The following is an 18286-nucleotide window of genomic DNA, read 5'->3' as shown; positions in this document are numbered from 1 at the left end:
CCTCGTCGCACTGGAGCAGTCAGTGACACCATGCTCCATTGGCTCGATAACATGAGAGTGGCGCCAGGGCGGGCGCAGCGAAATAACGTTGCCGCGTGTTCATCGCGTGCAGTGGTATTGACCGGAGCCTAGGGGTAGACGTCGCTTACCTTTACTTTTCTCCGTTTGCAGTCCCTGCAGCCGTTGCGACTCTTTGTATGGGATCGTCGAGTTGCCATTGGTTCGGTGGGGGCTGGCGGCCAATACCTTAAGTAGGAGGGTGTTTGTCTGATGTTTCGGACGGGATCTATCCACGCAGCTAATCTTGACAGTTGACAAACCGCTACCAGAGGTGTGTCTTGGTGAGAAGAAGGACGGCGGATGGCGTACGAACCCGCGGGTTCGGATCGAATAAGAGGAATCTTGGTGGCCATCAAGCCAAGGAGAATGCGAGTATCAAAGATGAAAACAGCGGGTCGATACGAGACAAAAGCGAATACTCGCAATTGCGGGGCATCTCTCCTTAGTTCAGCGGGTCTCCCGACGCTTGTCATGTCCCCGAAGGTCCAAAACCATGGGCATCCCGGTCAACTCGTCAGCCCTTGCGCCCGTAGTGTTGCCCAGCCGTACTCCGGGTGCCGTGATTGGTTCCGTATTTCGTACACTAGCTGTACGGTTGGAGGCTCCATCTGTCCCGACTCTAATGATACAAATACTCCGGATCGCGGGTCCTCTGTGGCGCAGTGATACTCGGATCTCACTTCATTGGAGAAAATTGTCCGTCGCAGGCCCCCAAGACCTGCCGTTTGCTGAGCAAAATGTCAATTCTTTGGCTGACAACAGGGCGAATGCAGTCCTTTCGATGGACCAGACTTGGCGCGTCCTCCTCAGGAGGGCGCAAGCATAACAAACGACCGCCTACTGAGAGATAGAAATATCCCCAGCTTCCTCCTTGTTCATCGGTCAAACAACTTCTCGACATCAGCAAACTACTCAGAGAATAACACCGACATTCCTTACCAATACTCGTCCTCGTCCTTTGCCGTTGGCTGCCTTGCCCGAATCGATACGACGACAATCTTTGCCAAGAGACCGATTTCGAAACCACGACAATGGCACGAGCGTGCAATCCCGACTATGTCAACGCACAATGGGCCTTCTACCGATTTGAGCCCTCGACGGCGGCTGCGATCTTCTTCTGCGTGGCCTTTATCTTGACTACTGCGCTGCACCTATTTCAGATGATTCGCACAAAGACGTGGTACTTGACTGCGTTTGTCATTGGCGGTTTCTGTAAGCTTGCTTGCTGTTGAATGGGAGAGGACATCTCCAGTTGGGTCGACGAGCTAACAAGGATGATTTTGCAGGCGAGTTAATCGGCTATGCTGCCCGCGCGAAGAACACGATGGAAGACCCTGGCTGCTGGACCCTCGGACCGTACATCATCCAGAACGTCCTGCTCCTGATTGCTCCGGCCTTGATGGCAGCCTCGATCTACATGATTCTCGGTCGGATCATCATGTTGACGGATGGAGAGAGCCATGCGCTGATCAAGAGGCGCTGGCTCACCAAGGCTTTCGTCTCTGGCGACGTGCTGTCTCTGCTTCTCCAATCCAGTGGTATGTATATCCAAGCCCCAGCTTGACAAAAGATGCTAATGACCGCAGGTGGTGGAATGATGGCGGCTGCCGGAGAGGGCAACAACTTCATGGAGATTGGCGAGAAGACCATCATCGTCGGTCTCTTCGTTCAGCTCTTTGTGTTCGGCTTCTTCATCGTCACGGCCGCACTCTTCCATCGTCGCATGGCTCTTGTGCCCACAGCCAAAGCCCACCAACCCGAGATCCGGTGGAAGTACTACCTCCTGACGCTGTATATCACCAGTGTCCTGATCTGGGTGCGAAGCGTCTTCCGCGTGATCGAGTACCTCCAGGGCAACAAGGGAGAGCTTATGACGACGGAGGTGTACATTTACATCTTTGACGCGACGCTCATGTTCCTCGTCATGGTATGGATGAACTGGTTCCACCCCAGCGAGATCGGCCTCCTGCTCCGTGGCGAGCCGCCCATCAAGAACGGGTTGGAGCTGATGAAGATGGGTGGCAACTTCCGAAAGATGCAGCACGAGAACAGCAGCATGAGCGTGTAAGCTTGTCGGGCATCATCGGGGAATAATGGAATTGACGGGTGCTTGTCGGCAGTATTGATCAGGATCATGGGCGTTTGCTGGTTGGGGAGAGTTGTCAACAAGCCAGCCCATGCAAGAGGAGTTCGGGGTAGCAGTCTCACCATTCTGCTTGAGACATTTCTTTTGTTTGGGATTCCCGAGTTTGGGATAGAGATTTGGTTTGTGATATCTAGAAGGGCGGGCTGCGATACGGCAGACCGCATGGAATGACGGGAGCTCAATGATGGAATTCGGCATCAGCGCCATCACGGCCTGCGGAAGCGCTCCATAATATCGATCGGATTTCTCGGCCAACGCTGCCCTTCTTTCGGTTGACGTGACACAATTGACGGAAAGATGGTTGTTCATCTGCAATGGAATACTGTAGAATGAGGTCGGAGTAGCAAAAAAAGACCAGCCATCCTGGAAGTGAGCCAGGAACATGTTGGCTCGAATGGTTCCTTCCCCAATCTTCGAGATGCAGCCCGAGGCTTATCGCCACAGTCAACAGGGGTTCTTGTCGCCGATAAGACAAGCGAGGAAGCGCACAGACCACACCTGCCCACTGCGGGGTAGGGATCTGCAGGACGACAAGGGCGGTTACAGCGCCGGTCGCTGAACTGACCGACTCAAGCTTGCTGATTGGTCGAAGCTTCGGTGTGCGAGTGCCAACAGCAGCTGAATAGCTGTCACTCCCGCCAAAGAAAACCCACGGCAGCCTGCAGCTGCCTGCCTCACCGGTTGGACAAGGACACTCAGCCTGAGGCGCTTCTTTGCGTCCCTCCGCCTCCGGGTCAAGGCAGGCAGACAGGACTGGACTGGACCAGAATCCGCCTCCTTCTGTCCGCGTCACCGCTGCTGACTTGGGCACCTGGAGGGACCAGAAAGAGCCACCTATTCAATTGCCCTGACGCACTTTTTCTGCCTTCCACATCCTTGCTTCAGGGACTCCCTCCTTGTTTCCGTCCCATCTCAACTTCCCCGCCCGACCAGGTGCCACATCACCGATTCAGAACCTACCCAAACTTCCACAACTCCAAACCATCACCCTCCATCTTCACGTCCATCGGCCAACGTCCCAGCGACCATCCTCGGCGCCAACGGCCATCATGGCTTCGCGCGAGAGCTTCGGCAGGATTGGCTCGGACGACGATTGGGAGGAGATTGCTGACAACTATTCCGTCAAGTCGTTATCCTCCGACGATGAAGAAGACGAGAAGCCCGCCGCGTCTCCCGTCCCGACCCGATCCAAAGTCGAATCTTCTCCTCGCAGTCAGACGTCTCCAACTCGACATGCACCCCAAGTCAATGCAAACCACGATGCGAACGATGCGAACATGTCCAACCTAGGAGATGCCCTATCAGCGGTCGATATTGGCAGTCAGTCTGCTCCTAGACCGACCAGCCCCGTGTCCGTGGACAAGATGGCAGCGATGAAGACCGCGTCCGCATCGAAGCCAAAGGCCCCGCTGCCGCCGAGCCAGCAAGATGTAAGACAACCTACCGCATCGTCTCCCCGGGAAGACTCTCAACGGCCACAATATCCCCGTGCCCCCACGTCAGGAAACGTCCATCGATACACGAAAGCACCAGCCGCGGCGACAGATAACGCCACCTTTTCCTCTTTCGCATTCCCCGACGAAAAAACAAGACGTGCTTACATGCTTGAATGCGGTCCTCCTCTCCCTAATTCTGCTCGAGCTCCGCGAAGTCGACCTACAGTATCGAGCACATGTGCCATTGAACATAAGAGACCAGAGGATATCTTCACACCACAGTCCAATGGCTCAAAGACATCTGATGTCAGCAATGAATCAACCTATCCTATCCTGCCGTACAATGATGCAACCCAGGAGTTGGGCAGCTGGAAACAGTCAACAATGGGCAAAGTCACTTCCACTCCTCTCAAGAATCTGAATCCCCAGGAGTCAGGCCCCAGAAGAGGCGCGAAAGGCGCTCCGAGAATCGGCGCCATGTCATTGGAAGGTTTTACTGAACAAGAGCGAAAGCCGAAAGAGGTGGTCTCGCAATATGGAGCGTCCTTTGGTGCATCGACCCATGACACGGTACCAGTATCTCTTGGCGACACACTGGACCTCGACGAGACCTCCACAGATCCCATCGTCATCGACAATGCCCTACAGTCTCTTTCACGCATGCTACGAGACACCAGCCCAGCACTTTGCATAATGCATCTGAAGCATGCGACGAAGGTCCTCCCTGCTTGCAAGTCTCTTCTGGCTCAGGTTGACAGTCTCACGCCCATCCTTGCCGCCTATGCAGCAAAGTGCAATCAACCCACTACCACGGCGAGAGACGTCCCGCTGGATGCTAGTCTGATGATGTGGATCGTTTCACTCAGCCGCACTTTGTGGGAGATTGGTTTTGAATTCAAGATCGTCGAGTCCAACAATCCTGGCTCAAGCAGTCCAAAGCGTGCTCCTTCGCTTGAGACATTGGTTGGTGAGCTTGAGAGCGCCGCGAAGCAAATGGACGAATTTCTCCCCATCATTCAAGCGTAAGCTATCATTTCATACACCGCGTCGTAGCTTATTGGCTAACCCTGGGCAGTGATTTCGCCGAATTTCAGAAGAAGCCAATGTATGTTTTCCCTGGTATCACAGCGGCACCCGCACCCAAATACGAGATCGAAACTCCCAATGACTATCAACGACCTCGCATCCGGCAGACTATGTATGGCCTGAAAAAGGAACTGCAGCATGCCATTTCCATCCTGAAAGACTGTCAGAGATGGCTTCCTGACGCTGCCAAGGTTATAGTGGGTGATGTTACTAATGGCATGGGCATTCTTTTCGATGTCGTTGGCGGCATCATGGCCAGCAATGGTCCGGCGTGGATAGAGGGCCTTACGTCGGAGACTGAAAGGCCCAGACTCATCAACTACTCCGAGTTCGGAAACCTGGATCCCATCGTAATCGAGGACTACAGCGCTCGCATCCAACAGATATGCGGCTTGGTTCACATTGACGCAGCTGAAAGCCGTACGTGGTCCGAGGAAATGATTCGGGAGCATCACGTTTGCATGCTCATCGAGCAACAACAAATCGACTCGTTGGAGCACATTGTTTCAGTCTTGAAGGGGATGCTGCTTCGTTAACCGATGCCAAGTCCCGTACGGAATGGCTTCGCATAAGGCTGGAATCGTGTTGATGGTAAGTCGAGTCTGAAACACCCACTTTACGGAGTCTCTGGAGTTTTCTTGCTGGGTATGAAAAGGAATTGGTCCTGCACAACTCCGCTCTTGGAACAAAACCGCTGATGAATCATGAATTTCATTCCATGTTTGGGATTCGGAAAAGATTACGGTATTGCAGTTGACAGAAAATAGGCAGTAAAGTAGTTAGGTATCGGTCCCAGTCCATAGCCTAACCAGGATAATTATTTATGGAGTTCAACTTTATCACACGGATTCACCAACCCCTGCTGCTTCGGGCTTCTCTCTTCTGAATTAAGTATTAATGGTCATATCAGGAGCCCCTGCACCTTGTACGTGGAACAACATCACCTATTGGAATTGTTATTACCAAAAATCAAAATCGAAAGGCCTATCTACCAGGATATATTGGTAATACTTAGGCATCCTCGGCAATGTGACACCCCTTTTGACATGATGAATACCAGGTTCTTCCTTAATGTTGATTGAGAGTCAGGCGTAGTGTGCCTCAAGTGGACGAATGTAGATAGTGCGCTAGCTGCATATGCATAAGCATATGCATAAGCATGCTTTGAAGCCATTTTCAAACACTTTGATCAACATCCGAGTGAGAGCGACGGACTTTTTATGTTCCTCAAACGTAAATCAGAACAAGACCCCTTCGTATATGCAACAGCTTCCCCGTGATCGTCAACTCCATCCGTTGTAGCCATTACGTGAACGCGGCTTGCGACCTGCCGTTGCTGGATAGCGCAGACCTGCCAAGCGCGCCCTTTGAACATTTCACAAGGTCACGCGTTTCGAAACGCGGGGGAGACATGTTGCATAGGGGCTATCGATCTGGTTGACGTTGGATTAAGGTATGCAAACCGGCATGACTCGCGGCTGCTGCCGCACCCCCTTTCCAAACTCACCCTCGTCCGTCTCCCGTGCCGGCCGGCAACTCTCCCCCTCCCGTCCTCTCATCGGGGAACGATTAGCAACATCTGCAGTTCGGTACCGGCGTTTTCTCACACCACGAAACATCAGTCACACCTCGGAAAGAGAGGAAAAATCGAATCGGCCTTCTGACCGTGGGACCGTGGCGCTTGCCATAGTGCGCGCGCCCCGTAGATCCCGGAAAGGGGTCCAGAGCGGGCCCCGCCAAGTGGATTGCAAGACGTAACGAAAACGCCGAATTTTCGCCCGCCGTCTGATTTTGTAGCGGAGGTTCCAGATGCAGTAGCACCTTGTTAAATTTTCAATTCAGTCATCGTGTCAGAAAAGTCTGGCTCCGACAATGGGGTCATCCCATGTGTCCAGGTTTTTCAGCGGTTTGGGGTGGCGTGGGAAGACGGAAGAGCCGTGAGTCAATGGGTGTGGTGTGGGTTGATGATGGGAATGTGCTTCCCTCTTAAAATGTTTACCCCCTTCCGCCCTTCTGCCACGAGTGCCGACGAGAACCGCTCAAACGCACATCAGAAGGACCAGAGAATCCGGGGCCCCTCAAACCTAAATCATCCCAATAGGCTTGATTTCCCGATTTGCTCCACAAGCCGCTCCCCGAAAGCTGCATGTCGGCCTGAGTCCCTCTTTGTCCTGCCATCTCATCGGATCGCTCCACCGGACGCGAACAGGTTCCACCAACAACACCTCTCAGCTTTGAACCTGTGAGGGGATCGTGAAGCCATACAAGTTGGCCAGTCCACATCACTCGGCTTCATACGATCTCTTTTCCCGGGAATTCAACATGGGAAAGGACACAGACGCCACGAGGGCGCCCGTCGACCCTGAGAGCCAGGCCAAGGCCGACGCGCCAGCTGGCTCCAAAGTAGTCCAGGACCAGCCACCGGCCTTCTCCTCGTCGAGCCACATCGGCGGTGTGGGCGAGAACGACGAGGGCGAGTTGATCAACTTCAAGACCCTCCACTGGCTGTCAGTCCCTCAAACCCTCCAACCTTCCCACCCCAACTAACTCTCCCCAGACAAGGAGGCATCGTTCTCGTAGCAGAGACCGTCTCCCTGGGCATCCTCTCCCTCCCCTCCGTCCTCGCCACCGTCGGCCTCGTCCCGGGCGTCATCCTCATCTGCACCATCTCCGCGCTGGCCACCTACTCGGGCCTCCTCCTCGCCGAGTTCCGCAAGCAGTACCCCTTCGTGCAGCACTTCGGCGACGCCGTCGAGCTCATCGGCAAGCCCATCGGCCTAGGCGGCGTCTTCCGCGAGGTCTTCGGCTGGGCGCAGACGATCCTGCAGGTCTTCCTCATGGGCGGGCACATCCTGCTCTGGACCATCTGCATGAACACGCTCACCAACAGCGCGACGTGCACCGTGGTCTGGGCGGCCGTCGGGATGGTCGCGTTCTGGATCTTCAACGTGCCGCGGACGCTAAAGTACACGAGCTGGATGTCCGCCGCGTCGTGCGTGTCGATTGTCGTCGCGGTGCTGATCACCGTCGTGGACGTGGCGATTGAGAAGCCGATTGGGGCCGGGTCGGTGGACATCTTCCGCAAGCTCGGGTTCTCGCCGGCGTTTCTGGCCGTGACGAATATTGCGGGCGCGTTCTCGAGCCATTCCATCTTCTTCAGCGTGATTGCGGAGTTTAAGAACCCGGACGACTGGCCGAAGGCGCTTGCGTTTTTGCAGATTACGGATACGACGCTGTATTTGATCTCGGCTGTGATCATCTACGTCTACGCCGGGCCTGAGGTCCCGTCCCCGGCGCTGTCGGCGGCGGGGAGTGCCACGATCCGGAAGGCGATTTGGGGCGTGGCGATTCCGACGATTGCGATTGCGGCTGTGATCTACGCGCATGTCGCGTCGCAGTACATCTTCACGCGTATCTTTGGTAACACGAAGCATGTCGTCAGACGGACGAAGCTGTCCACGGTTGCGTGGCTGCTGGTTACCCTCGGTATTTGGGGTATTGGCATGGTGATTTCGGAGTCGATCCCGGTGTTCAACAACCTCCTGGGTCTCGTGTCCGCGGCGTTTGCCAGCTGGTTTTCGTTTGGACTGCCGGGCATCTTTTGGTTGTGGATGCACTACGGCAACTGGTTCAGCAACTGGAAGCAGAAGACGCAGTTCTTCTTTACCTCGCTACTCCTGGTTGTGGGTATCCTGCTGTGTGTTCTGGGTCTTTGGGTGTCGATTGAGTCGATTGCGAGTGCTTCGGGTTCGAAACCGTGGACTTGCGCTAGTAATGCGGCAGAGTGAGACATCGTATGTAGTCGTGGAGATATCCGGCCTAGCGTCGCTTAGGCCCAATTGTGGCACGAATTTATACCACTTTGAGTAATTCACATTCCATAAGCAGTTTCTTCTGCAAAGTAATTATCGAATAGGACTGCAGTGTATACACGCCAATGTGGCGCAACACTCCCGAGGGCGAGTAAAGCGGTCCGATTCGTTATCACACCACATACATCATGCAGCGGCAGGGCTTATGGAGGCCTCCCGATTTTAAGCGCTTACCGCATACCACGTTCACTGGGCAGGTGGGAAGGACATAAGGCCCTGCTTTCCTCAACTTTTCACGGTGGAAAGGTCCATTCCAATATCAAACACGCCCCGGCTCGCGCTCCATTGCCCAGCTCAAAATCTCTTTGCACATCTTTGCCAGTGCCGTCTTCATTCTCAAAAATTTTCAACTTTGGCATGCAACAAGGCGAGAATGAAGGCAAGCCCATGGCTCGAGAGAAAGATGACACTGATAATTCGAAGCTCGGGAACAACGCTGACGAGGACGATGTCATGGTTGGGCCCGCAGCAACATATGAAGACGACGAATTGCCTGAAAATCTGTCGCTCGCTTTGAGTCAGTGGGCATCAAAACTCTGTCTCGTCTGTCGCAGGTTTCTTGAAGGAAAGACCTACCATGTGTTTGGAGACTACAAGGAATACATGTTTCACACTTCCCTGTCTTCGTTGCGAAGCTCCGTTCATTCTGGCTGTCCTCTTTGCAAACAGTTATCTGAATCCCTGGACAACTACTATTACAAAGGGAACGATTTGGGGACGCTAAAAAATTCAGGTTCCATCAAATGCACTGTTCGCCACGGCTATGGGGATTTCGTTCCATCAAAATCAGAAGTAGACTCGGTTAGGTTGACTTTCCGTCTCTTTGACGATGATGACTGCATAGTCTTTGTCTTCGAAACTTTATACCTGTACTCCGTAAGAGGCCTAGGTGGTCTGGGACCAGAGTTCTTGGGTGCGTCAATCGATACAATTCGGTATTCGTGGGAAGATGGCTAATGTTCACTAGACTTTACCTTGGAGACGAGCACTGCAAGATCGGAAGCAAGCGTCAACATGGTCCGGTCCTGGTATCAGCGCTGTACTTGTCGACAATGGCAATCAAACTCTCGTGTTCTTCCAACTCGCTTAGTCCGCGTCTGGAGACCCCATCAAGGAAATACAAACATACGTGCAAATCTCTGCGAAACGGACAGCTTACCGGTAACCACTCCATACGTGACGTTGAGTCATCGATGGGGAACCAGCCACTTTTTGAAACTTCAAAAGAGCAATCGTCGTGCATGGCATCAAGCAATACCAACCGATGGACTCCTTAACGTATTCAAAGACGCCATGTACATCGCTGTTGAGCTCAGCATTCATTACATATGGATCGATTCCCTTTGTATTATTCAGGACTGCCAAAACGACTGGGTGCACGAATCTGAGAGAATGGGAGATGTCTACCGGCACGGAGAGTTCAACATTGCCGCTACCGGTTATTATAACGGTGAACCGGGCTTGTTTAGCAAGAGAGATACAATACCATCCCAACACTTTCCGGTATATTTGAACTCCAAATTCGTCGACAGACACCATGTTGTTCAACACAACTTTAATGGCTTCTACATTAACGCAAACGAATTCGGATATAATGAGCTCATCGTCGATTCGCCGTTGAATTCCCGAGGTTGGGTAGCTCAAGAGCGGACTCTGTCACCAGCTATTGTTCATTATACGCCGAAAGAGGTTTGGTGGGAATGTAGCGAGATGATCGCCAATGAAACCATGCCCAGTGGTCTCGAAAACTGGAACAATGCCTCCAACTGGTCGACTACCCACCTTCGATCTCTGGAGGGCGTCAAGAAAGAAGAGATTCACAGCTTTTGGAGGCGGTTCATTCGGTTCTTCGCCAATACAAAGCTAACCTTCGACAAAGACCGTCTTCCTGCTGTGGCCGGAATAGCACGCATTCTGAGTGATATGCTCAACGAAAAGTACATTGCTGGAATATGGGAGAATGATATTGCCAGGTCCCTTCTTTGGGAGTGTATAAGCGATATAACCATCCCATCTACCCAGCTGGTGCCGTCGTGGTCCTGGGCATCGGTATGCGGCAACATTGGCGGGATCCACTTCCAACCCAGGTCGTCAGCGCAGGTCCTAAGCTGTGTTGAGATTGAAGCCCTGTTTGAAATCGATGGAATATCGTCAGACCTCGAACAAACGTCGCTCGAAAGATCTGGCGTCCGGGCTCTGTCAGTCCGAGGACCGCTAAGAAGATTGCCGCACGGCCTATCACGCGAGGTAAACGAAACTGTGTACTGGATCAGTGTGGAGGAGGATAAGAAATATATCATTCCCTGGGTTGAAGCTGGGGGTAAGGTCCCAGACGAATACGCATGGCGTCTGAATCCTTCTACACACCTTCTCCTACTTGCCAAAGACAGAAACATTGTGTCTGAGCTTCTGCTACAACATGTACCAGAGGCTCAAGAGTCCAATACGTTTCGTCGATCGGGACAGGTTGACTTTTACTTCAGGGATCTTAAGGTTGAGGAATATTTAGGCATCCTCCAAAAGGACGGGGAGTATCAGCCGAGCTTGAGATTTGCAGAAAGTGGTGTTCAAGATGTCATTCTAATTTAGACGAATTGAGCCTCTTACCTAACTCCCACACCCTAACCATCTGCAGGAAGATACTTAATAAGCCCACTTTGTATGAGTTTTACTTTCCGGGCGGTCAGTGGGCATAGACGACGACAACAATAGCGACGACGACGATGATAGGTATAGAGAGAGGGAGAGTGAAGAGGGATAAGAGGAATAATAAAGATAATTAAAACGATAATAATAGTAAAATTATTTAAATAAAATAGACTATTGGGCATGGTATAAGGGGTTATTTGCCCGGATAGCTAGAAGTGTCCGCGCAGATAGTAAAACTCCTTTATACAGAGGAGTAATTAAGGACTATCAGGACGTGCCTGAGACTTACATTAAACGCAACGCATTTTATCTAACTGTCAAATTCTCATGAAACATTCTCCGCGGCGGGTACGTGACCCCTTGCACAAAACAAACACTTCTCAAGAGCGTTCTTGTCCATAGCAAGAAGGATGCCAACTAGCCCACTTTATCGAGGACTAATCTAGCATAAGTAGCATCCGGATCAGAAGATTTGGTTCACAAGCCCTCCAGGCCGGGACTTTTGTTCAAATTTTGAAGAATGAACGTACAAGTTTACCGTAGGCAGCATTTTGGTTTGTGTGGTGAAAAGCCTGCGAATTCTGACTGCTGGCTGACGTCCACGTGGATGGACATAGAGCCATGACTCTCCACTCGATGGCGTTTGCTGACGGCTTGGCGAATGAAAAGGGTTGCATCCTGCTTGATGTAAGGTAGCGGAGACCTCCCGTTATCTGCCCAACCACGTGAGAAGGATCAGTGGGATCACTCGAAACCTCAGATGTCAGACGTCGTCTGCGATGTTTTTTTTCCCTTGTCTATCACCATGTCTGCAGCCCAATGTAAATCAAGAACAGAAGAACAGAGGAGAATTCTCACAGACGCATAGACGAGGCGACCATTCTAGCAAACTACCCAGCCCTTTTATCGTTCAGATGACAGATTCAGACAACGGCTGGTCGGCAGTTGCAGTCAACGAGAACGGTGAATCGATTCCTTGGGGGCTGTGGAACGTGCGGGACATGATACATGAAAATAGGGCCACCGGTGGCTGGGACTATGGTCGGCACTTGGATAACGACCAGCGCATGCATTGGCCTGCTGCTAGAAACACTGAAGGCCATGGATTGCACCCCAAAGCCCGACAGACTGCGCCGAGTCGCGGTCCGATCATTCCGACCCGATTACTGAACTGCAAAACGGGACTCGTCGAAGCGAGCCTGGAACGGGATCTTCCATATACAACCATCTCCCATGTATGGAGCGAGACGGCTGGAAAGGATTGGGGACAATTTGCCGTTCAATTGTGGATGAAGTACGGTGTCCAGTACATTTGGGTGGACAGCCTGTGCATTAATCAGGCTTCAGTGCAGGACAAAGCAAACGAAATTCCCAAAATGGCCGAGTACTACGCCGGGGCTGAGATGAACATCATACCCATGATGGCACCGGGGCTCAGACGAAGCCTTGACGACTGGTTGGAAGGTGGTGCCAGAGCCTCACAGCAGAATTTCTCTGAAGTTCTGAAGTTCATCCAGGCGCTCGTGGAGAATCCGTATTTCGAGAGAGTCTGGACCATGCAGGAGACAGCTCTGGCATGGTGCACACACTTAGAAACGACGGATGGAATCATATATAGTTGGGAAATCGACGAGGCAGTGAGGCGAGCATGTGGGATACCATCATACACACGGAGCCCAGAAGATCCTCCCACGTGCAGAGACACGGAGGCTTCTTCTGACCCCGGCGTTGGTCAAATCGACAATAGAGTGGTGTTATTCGACAATAGACACATCCGAGGGGCCCTTTCAACTCAGGCATGGATTGCTCGCAACAGGAGACCCTTGGCTCTGGTGTGGCGCATGGCGCAGAAAAGAAGATGTACTGTCGCCAAAGACGCACTTTGGGGGATGGTGGCAATGATCGAGGGAGGCGATTTCATCGAAACAACATACGAAGAACCTGTTGCTCAGGTACTTGAGGAGTTGGTTGAAAAGGGATTGCTCGGACTTGAGATCCTTTGCGTGCGAAAGACTATCGCTAGTCCCTCCTGGGTGCCGGCTCTTGAAAACGAAGTACCGCTAATGGGTGCTGAATGCACTATCGAACCAGCACGGCGGAAGGTCACGATCAGAGATGGGGGCATCGAAGTGAGCGCAAAGGAGGTAGTCGCATCGGATGTGAAAGGCGACTATTATGTTCGAATCGCAGACACTGACCACAGCCAAGAAATTGTAATGATGACTGAGGGATGGGACTTTGAGAGGAATAATCTGCCAGGTCGACGACACTGGCTTATACTCATGGAAGGTACCGAGAGCCGAGTCACATTTTTACTCATATCGGATCGAAATGAGGCCGGTAACATAGTCCACAAAGTCGATGCCTTGCAGTGTGGGCTAGAGCTTCCTACGGAAGCCTTTTCATGGATATTGGATGGACAAGTTGATATCCGATTCGAGTAGAATATAGCAATAGGTGCAATGTATCGATGGGATTTCATCATTATCTGCTCAGCCATTATTCAAGGGTCACGGTTAACACAAGCATTCCTGAGTATGTGTGGCAAGGGAGAGTTTTCTTTTCTCGCTGGCCAAAGTCTGGTATCAGAGATTGCCACCGCCATGTGTAGGAGTCAGACCATATAGCTTGACCAGACGAGATGGCCTTGTGGCTAAGATTAGTATGGCTGGTAATCTTTTGTAAAAATGTCTGGGCCGTACGATGCCTAAGACCATGCTGACTTGCGGGTTCTTTTTCTAAGCCTTCACGCCTGTGAATGAGAGACACTCGCCATGCAGGTTTGACAGCATATGGTGCATGTCTGGGAACAAAAGCTGAGACTTCCGAAATGCGCACCCTGATTATCAATGTATCACTTCATAATCCACAGCACTGTGTATCGTTTCCACATCACCAGAAATAACATTTATCGAGACCGCAAGAAAGTCACCCAAGAGAACTTGAATACTTGGGATACTCCTGTGTGGTCCCGGGCTTCAGTCAGAACGTGCTTCCTTCTCTACACTCACAGCTACTTTGACTGTGAGCGAGGCTGACGCTACCGGCCGAAACGAAGGGCCCGCGTTTCTTCCGTGGTGCTGTCTTAAAAATAGAGGTTCTGGCTGCAGTGGTCTGACAAACAGACCGTGCCCCATTAGTCGCGTAGAGATAAGATTGAACATCATTATCGGGTCCAACAGCCATTGTCTTTGCCATCAGCTCAAGCGCGTATATTAAATATGAGACACTTCGCCTTGCGTGAAATGAGATCAAAATGGGTTTTCATGTTTGTTTCCAATGATTTCTCAATCTAAGGCGTTTCTTGCTTGGAAATTTCGATTATGTACTGATTCTCCTTTTCCATGGCCTTATCATCGTTGCTTTTCCCATATGGGAATGGTCGTACAAGCAGTCAGCTCGAAACCCGCTAACAACGCGGAGATCAGCAAGGGGCTTAGGGCAAGGCTAGACCAACGAGCCGTCCCATCAATTGAAATTGGATCGTCTGAATCATTTGCTGCAAGTCACATATGAGAAACTGTGAGAGTGTTCTTTTTTAATTTAACTGTTCCATTTGTCCAGCTATCTACATGTATTGGCGACTACACATCATTTGCATAAACCCAACTTCCGCATGTAATTAGTGTAAAAAAGAAACTATGTTCGTGACTTCATTCGAGGTGCAATGCCCGTGTACCCGCAACCTCTCCTACCCAAAAAAGGTTTTTTGTACATTTTCGTTATGTGCAAATGTCCGTCCCAGATTCGCAAATTGTGCGCTGTTGGGTTCAATCCAGCTGAGCCACCAGCAATTACCGCCAGGGGGTTCGTAGCAGAGGATTTAGATGAGGAGGGCAGCGATAGCGACGGCCAGGCCGGCACCGGAGAAGGTGGCAGCAGCTCCGGCGGTGACGACGCCCTTGGCAGTAGGAGAAGCCTCCTTGGTGGCCTTGGTGGTGGCGGAAGCATCTCCGTTGGTGCCCTTGGCGGTGGGAGAGGCTCCCTTGGTGCTGTTGTTGCTGTGGCCGGGGGCGGGGACGGCGGCGCCGGGAGTGACACCGGTAGGAGCGGGGGCGCCGGCGACGGGGCGGGTGGTAGCAGGGACGCTCTTGTCGTTGCCGCCGGCTCCGGCGCAGGGCTTGCCGGAGCACTCAGAGAGCTGGCTTTGCATGTCGGAGAAGACCTGGGTAAAGTGGGCAATCTCGTCACCACCCTTGCCGCCGGCGGGGAACTTGGTGGAGATGGTGGTCATGAGAGTGTTGACGTTTCCGGCTGTTCATAGTGTTAGTCGGTTGAGGTTTCTGTAAGCTGAAGTGTGGGAACTTACCAATCTGGGCAACCCAGTTGAGGGTTGTGTCGCAAATGCAGGCAGCAGAGAAGAGGGTGACCTTGCTGGAGATGTCGGTGAGGAGCTTGTCACCAGCGGCGTTGAGCTGGTCAGAGAGAGGCTGGAAAGCCTGAGCCTCCTCCATGGTCAAGGGGAGCATAGCAGCAGCGTTGTTGGTGGCGGTGCGGATGATCTCGAGCATGTAGGTCGAGGCGTTGGTGAGCTCCGGGCCCGGGCCGCCGGTGTAAGACAGGCAAGTGGTGTCGAGGTTCTGGATGCCGTTGAGAACAGTCGTCATGATGGTGTTGACGGTGCTGAGCTCGCGGGTGCAAAGCTCGGAAGCGCTAGGCGCGGCGAGGACACCGGCAGCGAAGAGGGCAATGGGGGCGGAGAACTTCATGGTGATTATGGTATTAGAGAATAGACTCAAAAGGTGTCAGTGAGAGACTGTTGTAGTGAATGTAGTTGAAAGAAAGTGAAGAGCTGGAAGATGAGGCTGCTGCTGAATGCTGGATGAGTGCTGATTAAAATCTTGAGATCGGCAGTCGAAGTCCATCTCTTATATGTCCAGTTTCTCTCGTGGCATCTTTGATTTGAAGGTGTCGATCGCTTTGACTCTTGCATCTGGACCCCGCCCCTGAGCAACTTTACCCCGGATCATCCTAGCTGGCAGTTTCTTCCTGTACAACCACACGTGTGCCGGACAAGCTGCGATAAGGACTAGCACATCTCAAACGACGCCAGGCGGCTTGTGCTATTTTCTTCCAAGGTTGCTTCTGTTTCCCACGAACCCTAGCCGCAATGCTCGGACGAACATAAGATCTGAACGCCATAAATTGTGCTGCACGGCAAATGAGCAACGGCGCGTGGTGAGGCCGCCACGGCGCGCGCTAGCGGAGCCGTTTCTTTTTCCCGCAGACATAGCGCCCGACCTTGGGCAATGAAACAGGAACGCGCCAATCCTTTCCTCCGAGTCAGGCTGAGAAGTCTGAGTCTGTGAGTGACGGCTGGAAAAGAAAAGGACATTGGCTTTCCTTCTCGGCGCTAGGCCGCATGCAAGTCTAACGAGCCCACCACCCACCAAGTGTTGCCTTTTCTTCTTAGCAGGCTTCCATGTCTCTCTGTCGAAAAAGGGCCCTGCGGCCAAGGCGTCTGCAGCCCCCAACCACTTTCTGCCCCTCCAGCCCTGGCAGGTGTCGTGCTCAGTGTCGAAGAGCATGGCTCTGATGATCTCCCACCTCCCGCAAGGCCGGATCAACCGCCCTACCCAGCATGACACTGATCAGACACTGGTCAAATCACTTTGGCTCCCGTCCGGTTCTAGGCCCTGTGCCCTGGAATTGTACTTAAGTTGCCAGTGCTGTCCGCTCAGACAACTCCGGTAGTCGGATGTTCATGTAAGCTGTCTAGGCAAACAACCTCAAACGCACTCAATCAGTGCCATCCGTGGTGGCCACCAAATTATTCGGACTATTCTAGAAAGGCATGCTTATAAAAGAGCTGTGCACAACATCTATGCTGCTCGTGACCCCAATTAGTGCAATTGTGCACGGGTCGTTCAGCCGCTGCCGCGACTCAACCTCTCTCTCCCCCTTCGATGCTTTCTCCGGACAACGGACTAGACGGCATCGGGCGGCTGGCGGTTTTGAGAAGTAACGTGGCGCTTGTTGGCGGCTGGTAATCGGGGTCCGGCTTACAATTTGAGGCATCCACCTTTCCAGCATCCGGATAGCGTGGAAGCCCCAGGCAGTTGGAGGCTTCGGGCACTTGGACATTAAGGACTGCAAACACAATATTCCAAGAAAATTAGATCACACTTGAGAAAGTTTGTTTCTCTTGAACTACTCAATCTCTCAGAAGCCTAAAACAGAGCCCAGAAACAAGATGAGGCTTTCTTAGAATTAAGCTCACCTGCGTCCAGACTGTAAGAGTGAGCGCGACTCGTGCATGCTGCTGCGTCACGCACTCCGCCGTTGGAATTGTGCGGCTGTACCCCACCAGCATGCCGGTGGCCATCGGACGACGAGAATTTCCCCAACGGAGGCTCATAGTCAGCCCATGCAGGCTTAGAAATATTTTAGCTCATGTCTTGGGACCGCCGCCTTCTTTACTGCGTGCAGAGGCCCAAGATACCATGTGCATGCGACGCTCGCTTGCCATGCGAACTGACCCAGGCTGATGGATGACATTCCTTCCCGAATCCTTCAATCACCAGCCACGTCGGATGTCAAGCAGCTTTCGGGCCGAGCTAAATCTAGACCTCACTGGACAAGCTTGACGTAGCCCTTTCATTTGTGATCATTGGAATTCTGCTGTATAGTGATGGTTGAAGATGTTGGTGGAAGCCATCTTCGCCAGCTACCAACCCTTGTCCTGTTTGAACGCCGGCGTCTCATCGGCCGAATGATCCATGCACTCTCTATGGGGTCTTGATTAGGCTTTTGACCTGAAATTTGTTGAAAATTGGATGTCGACTGGAGCGACTGAGTATCCGATGATAGAAACGAGGTATGCGAAGATGAAACTTGATTGATAATGAAGAGAAGCTAATCGCTGTCCGCAGTAGCCAGTCTATTCACCAGGAACGCGCCATCTAGCGCGCACATTTTGCGCCGTTGCAATCACCAAAACTCGGAAAATCATGGATGCAATCATCAAGATTGGGGTTTTGGTAGACCTCCCGGACGTACCAAGCCTGCTCATCTCGGTCCTGGGCTCCGTCGCGGAT

The 18286-nt window shown here is 52.4% G+C and overlaps 4 protein-coding genes across 4 annotated transcripts; 3 read left to right on the top strand and 1 right to left on the bottom strand.

Moving 5' to 3' along the window:
- Positions 1-1091: 1091 nt before the first annotated feature.
- On the top strand, positions 1092-2128 carry COL26b_004869 (uncharacterized protein; the record flags this gene model as incomplete). Its single annotated transcript, XM_053177731.1, has 3 exons — positions 1092-1272; positions 1347-1598; positions 1647-2128. The coding sequence occupies 3 exons, from the start codon at positions 1092-1094 to the stop codon at positions 2126-2128; spliced, it is 915 nt and encodes a 304-aa protein (XP_053038253.1).
- A 1127-nt stretch (positions 2129-3255) lies between these two features.
- Positions 3256-5264, top strand: COL26b_004868 (uncharacterized protein; the record flags this gene model as incomplete). Its single annotated transcript, XM_053177730.1, has 3 exons — positions 3256-3636; positions 3925-4664; positions 4718-5264. 3 exons carry the CDS (start codon positions 3256-3258, stop codon positions 5262-5264), a joined length of 1668 nt encoding a protein of 555 aa, XP_053038252.1.
- A 1786-nt stretch (positions 5265-7050) lies between these two features.
- On the top strand, positions 7051-8516 carry COL26b_004867 (uncharacterized protein; the record flags this gene model as incomplete). Its single annotated transcript, XM_053177729.1, has 2 exons — positions 7051-7235; positions 7286-8516. The coding sequence occupies 2 exons, from the start codon at positions 7051-7053 to the stop codon at positions 8514-8516; spliced, it is 1416 nt and encodes a 471-aa protein (XP_053038251.1).
- Positions 8517-15072: 6556 nt separating this feature from the next.
- Positions 15073-15958, bottom strand: COL26b_004866 (uncharacterized protein; the record flags this gene model as incomplete). Its single annotated transcript, XM_053177728.1, has 2 exons — positions 15073-15503; positions 15559-15958. 2 exons carry the CDS (start codon positions 15956-15958, stop codon positions 15073-15075), a joined length of 831 nt encoding a protein of 276 aa, XP_053038250.1.
- Between the last annotated feature and the right edge of the window lie 2328 nt (positions 15959-18286).

Source organism: Colletotrichum chrysophilum (genome assembly GCF_026319265.1).
Source record: "Colletotrichum chrysophilum strain AFK26 chromosome Unknown scaffold_31, whole genome shotgun sequence".
In the NCBI taxonomy this organism is placed as follows: Eukaryota; Fungi; Ascomycota; class Sordariomycetes; order Glomerellales; family Glomerellaceae; genus Colletotrichum; species Colletotrichum chrysophilum.
Note: the sequence above shows the minus strand (reverse complement) of the source record. Positions and strands in the feature narration are given on the sequence as shown.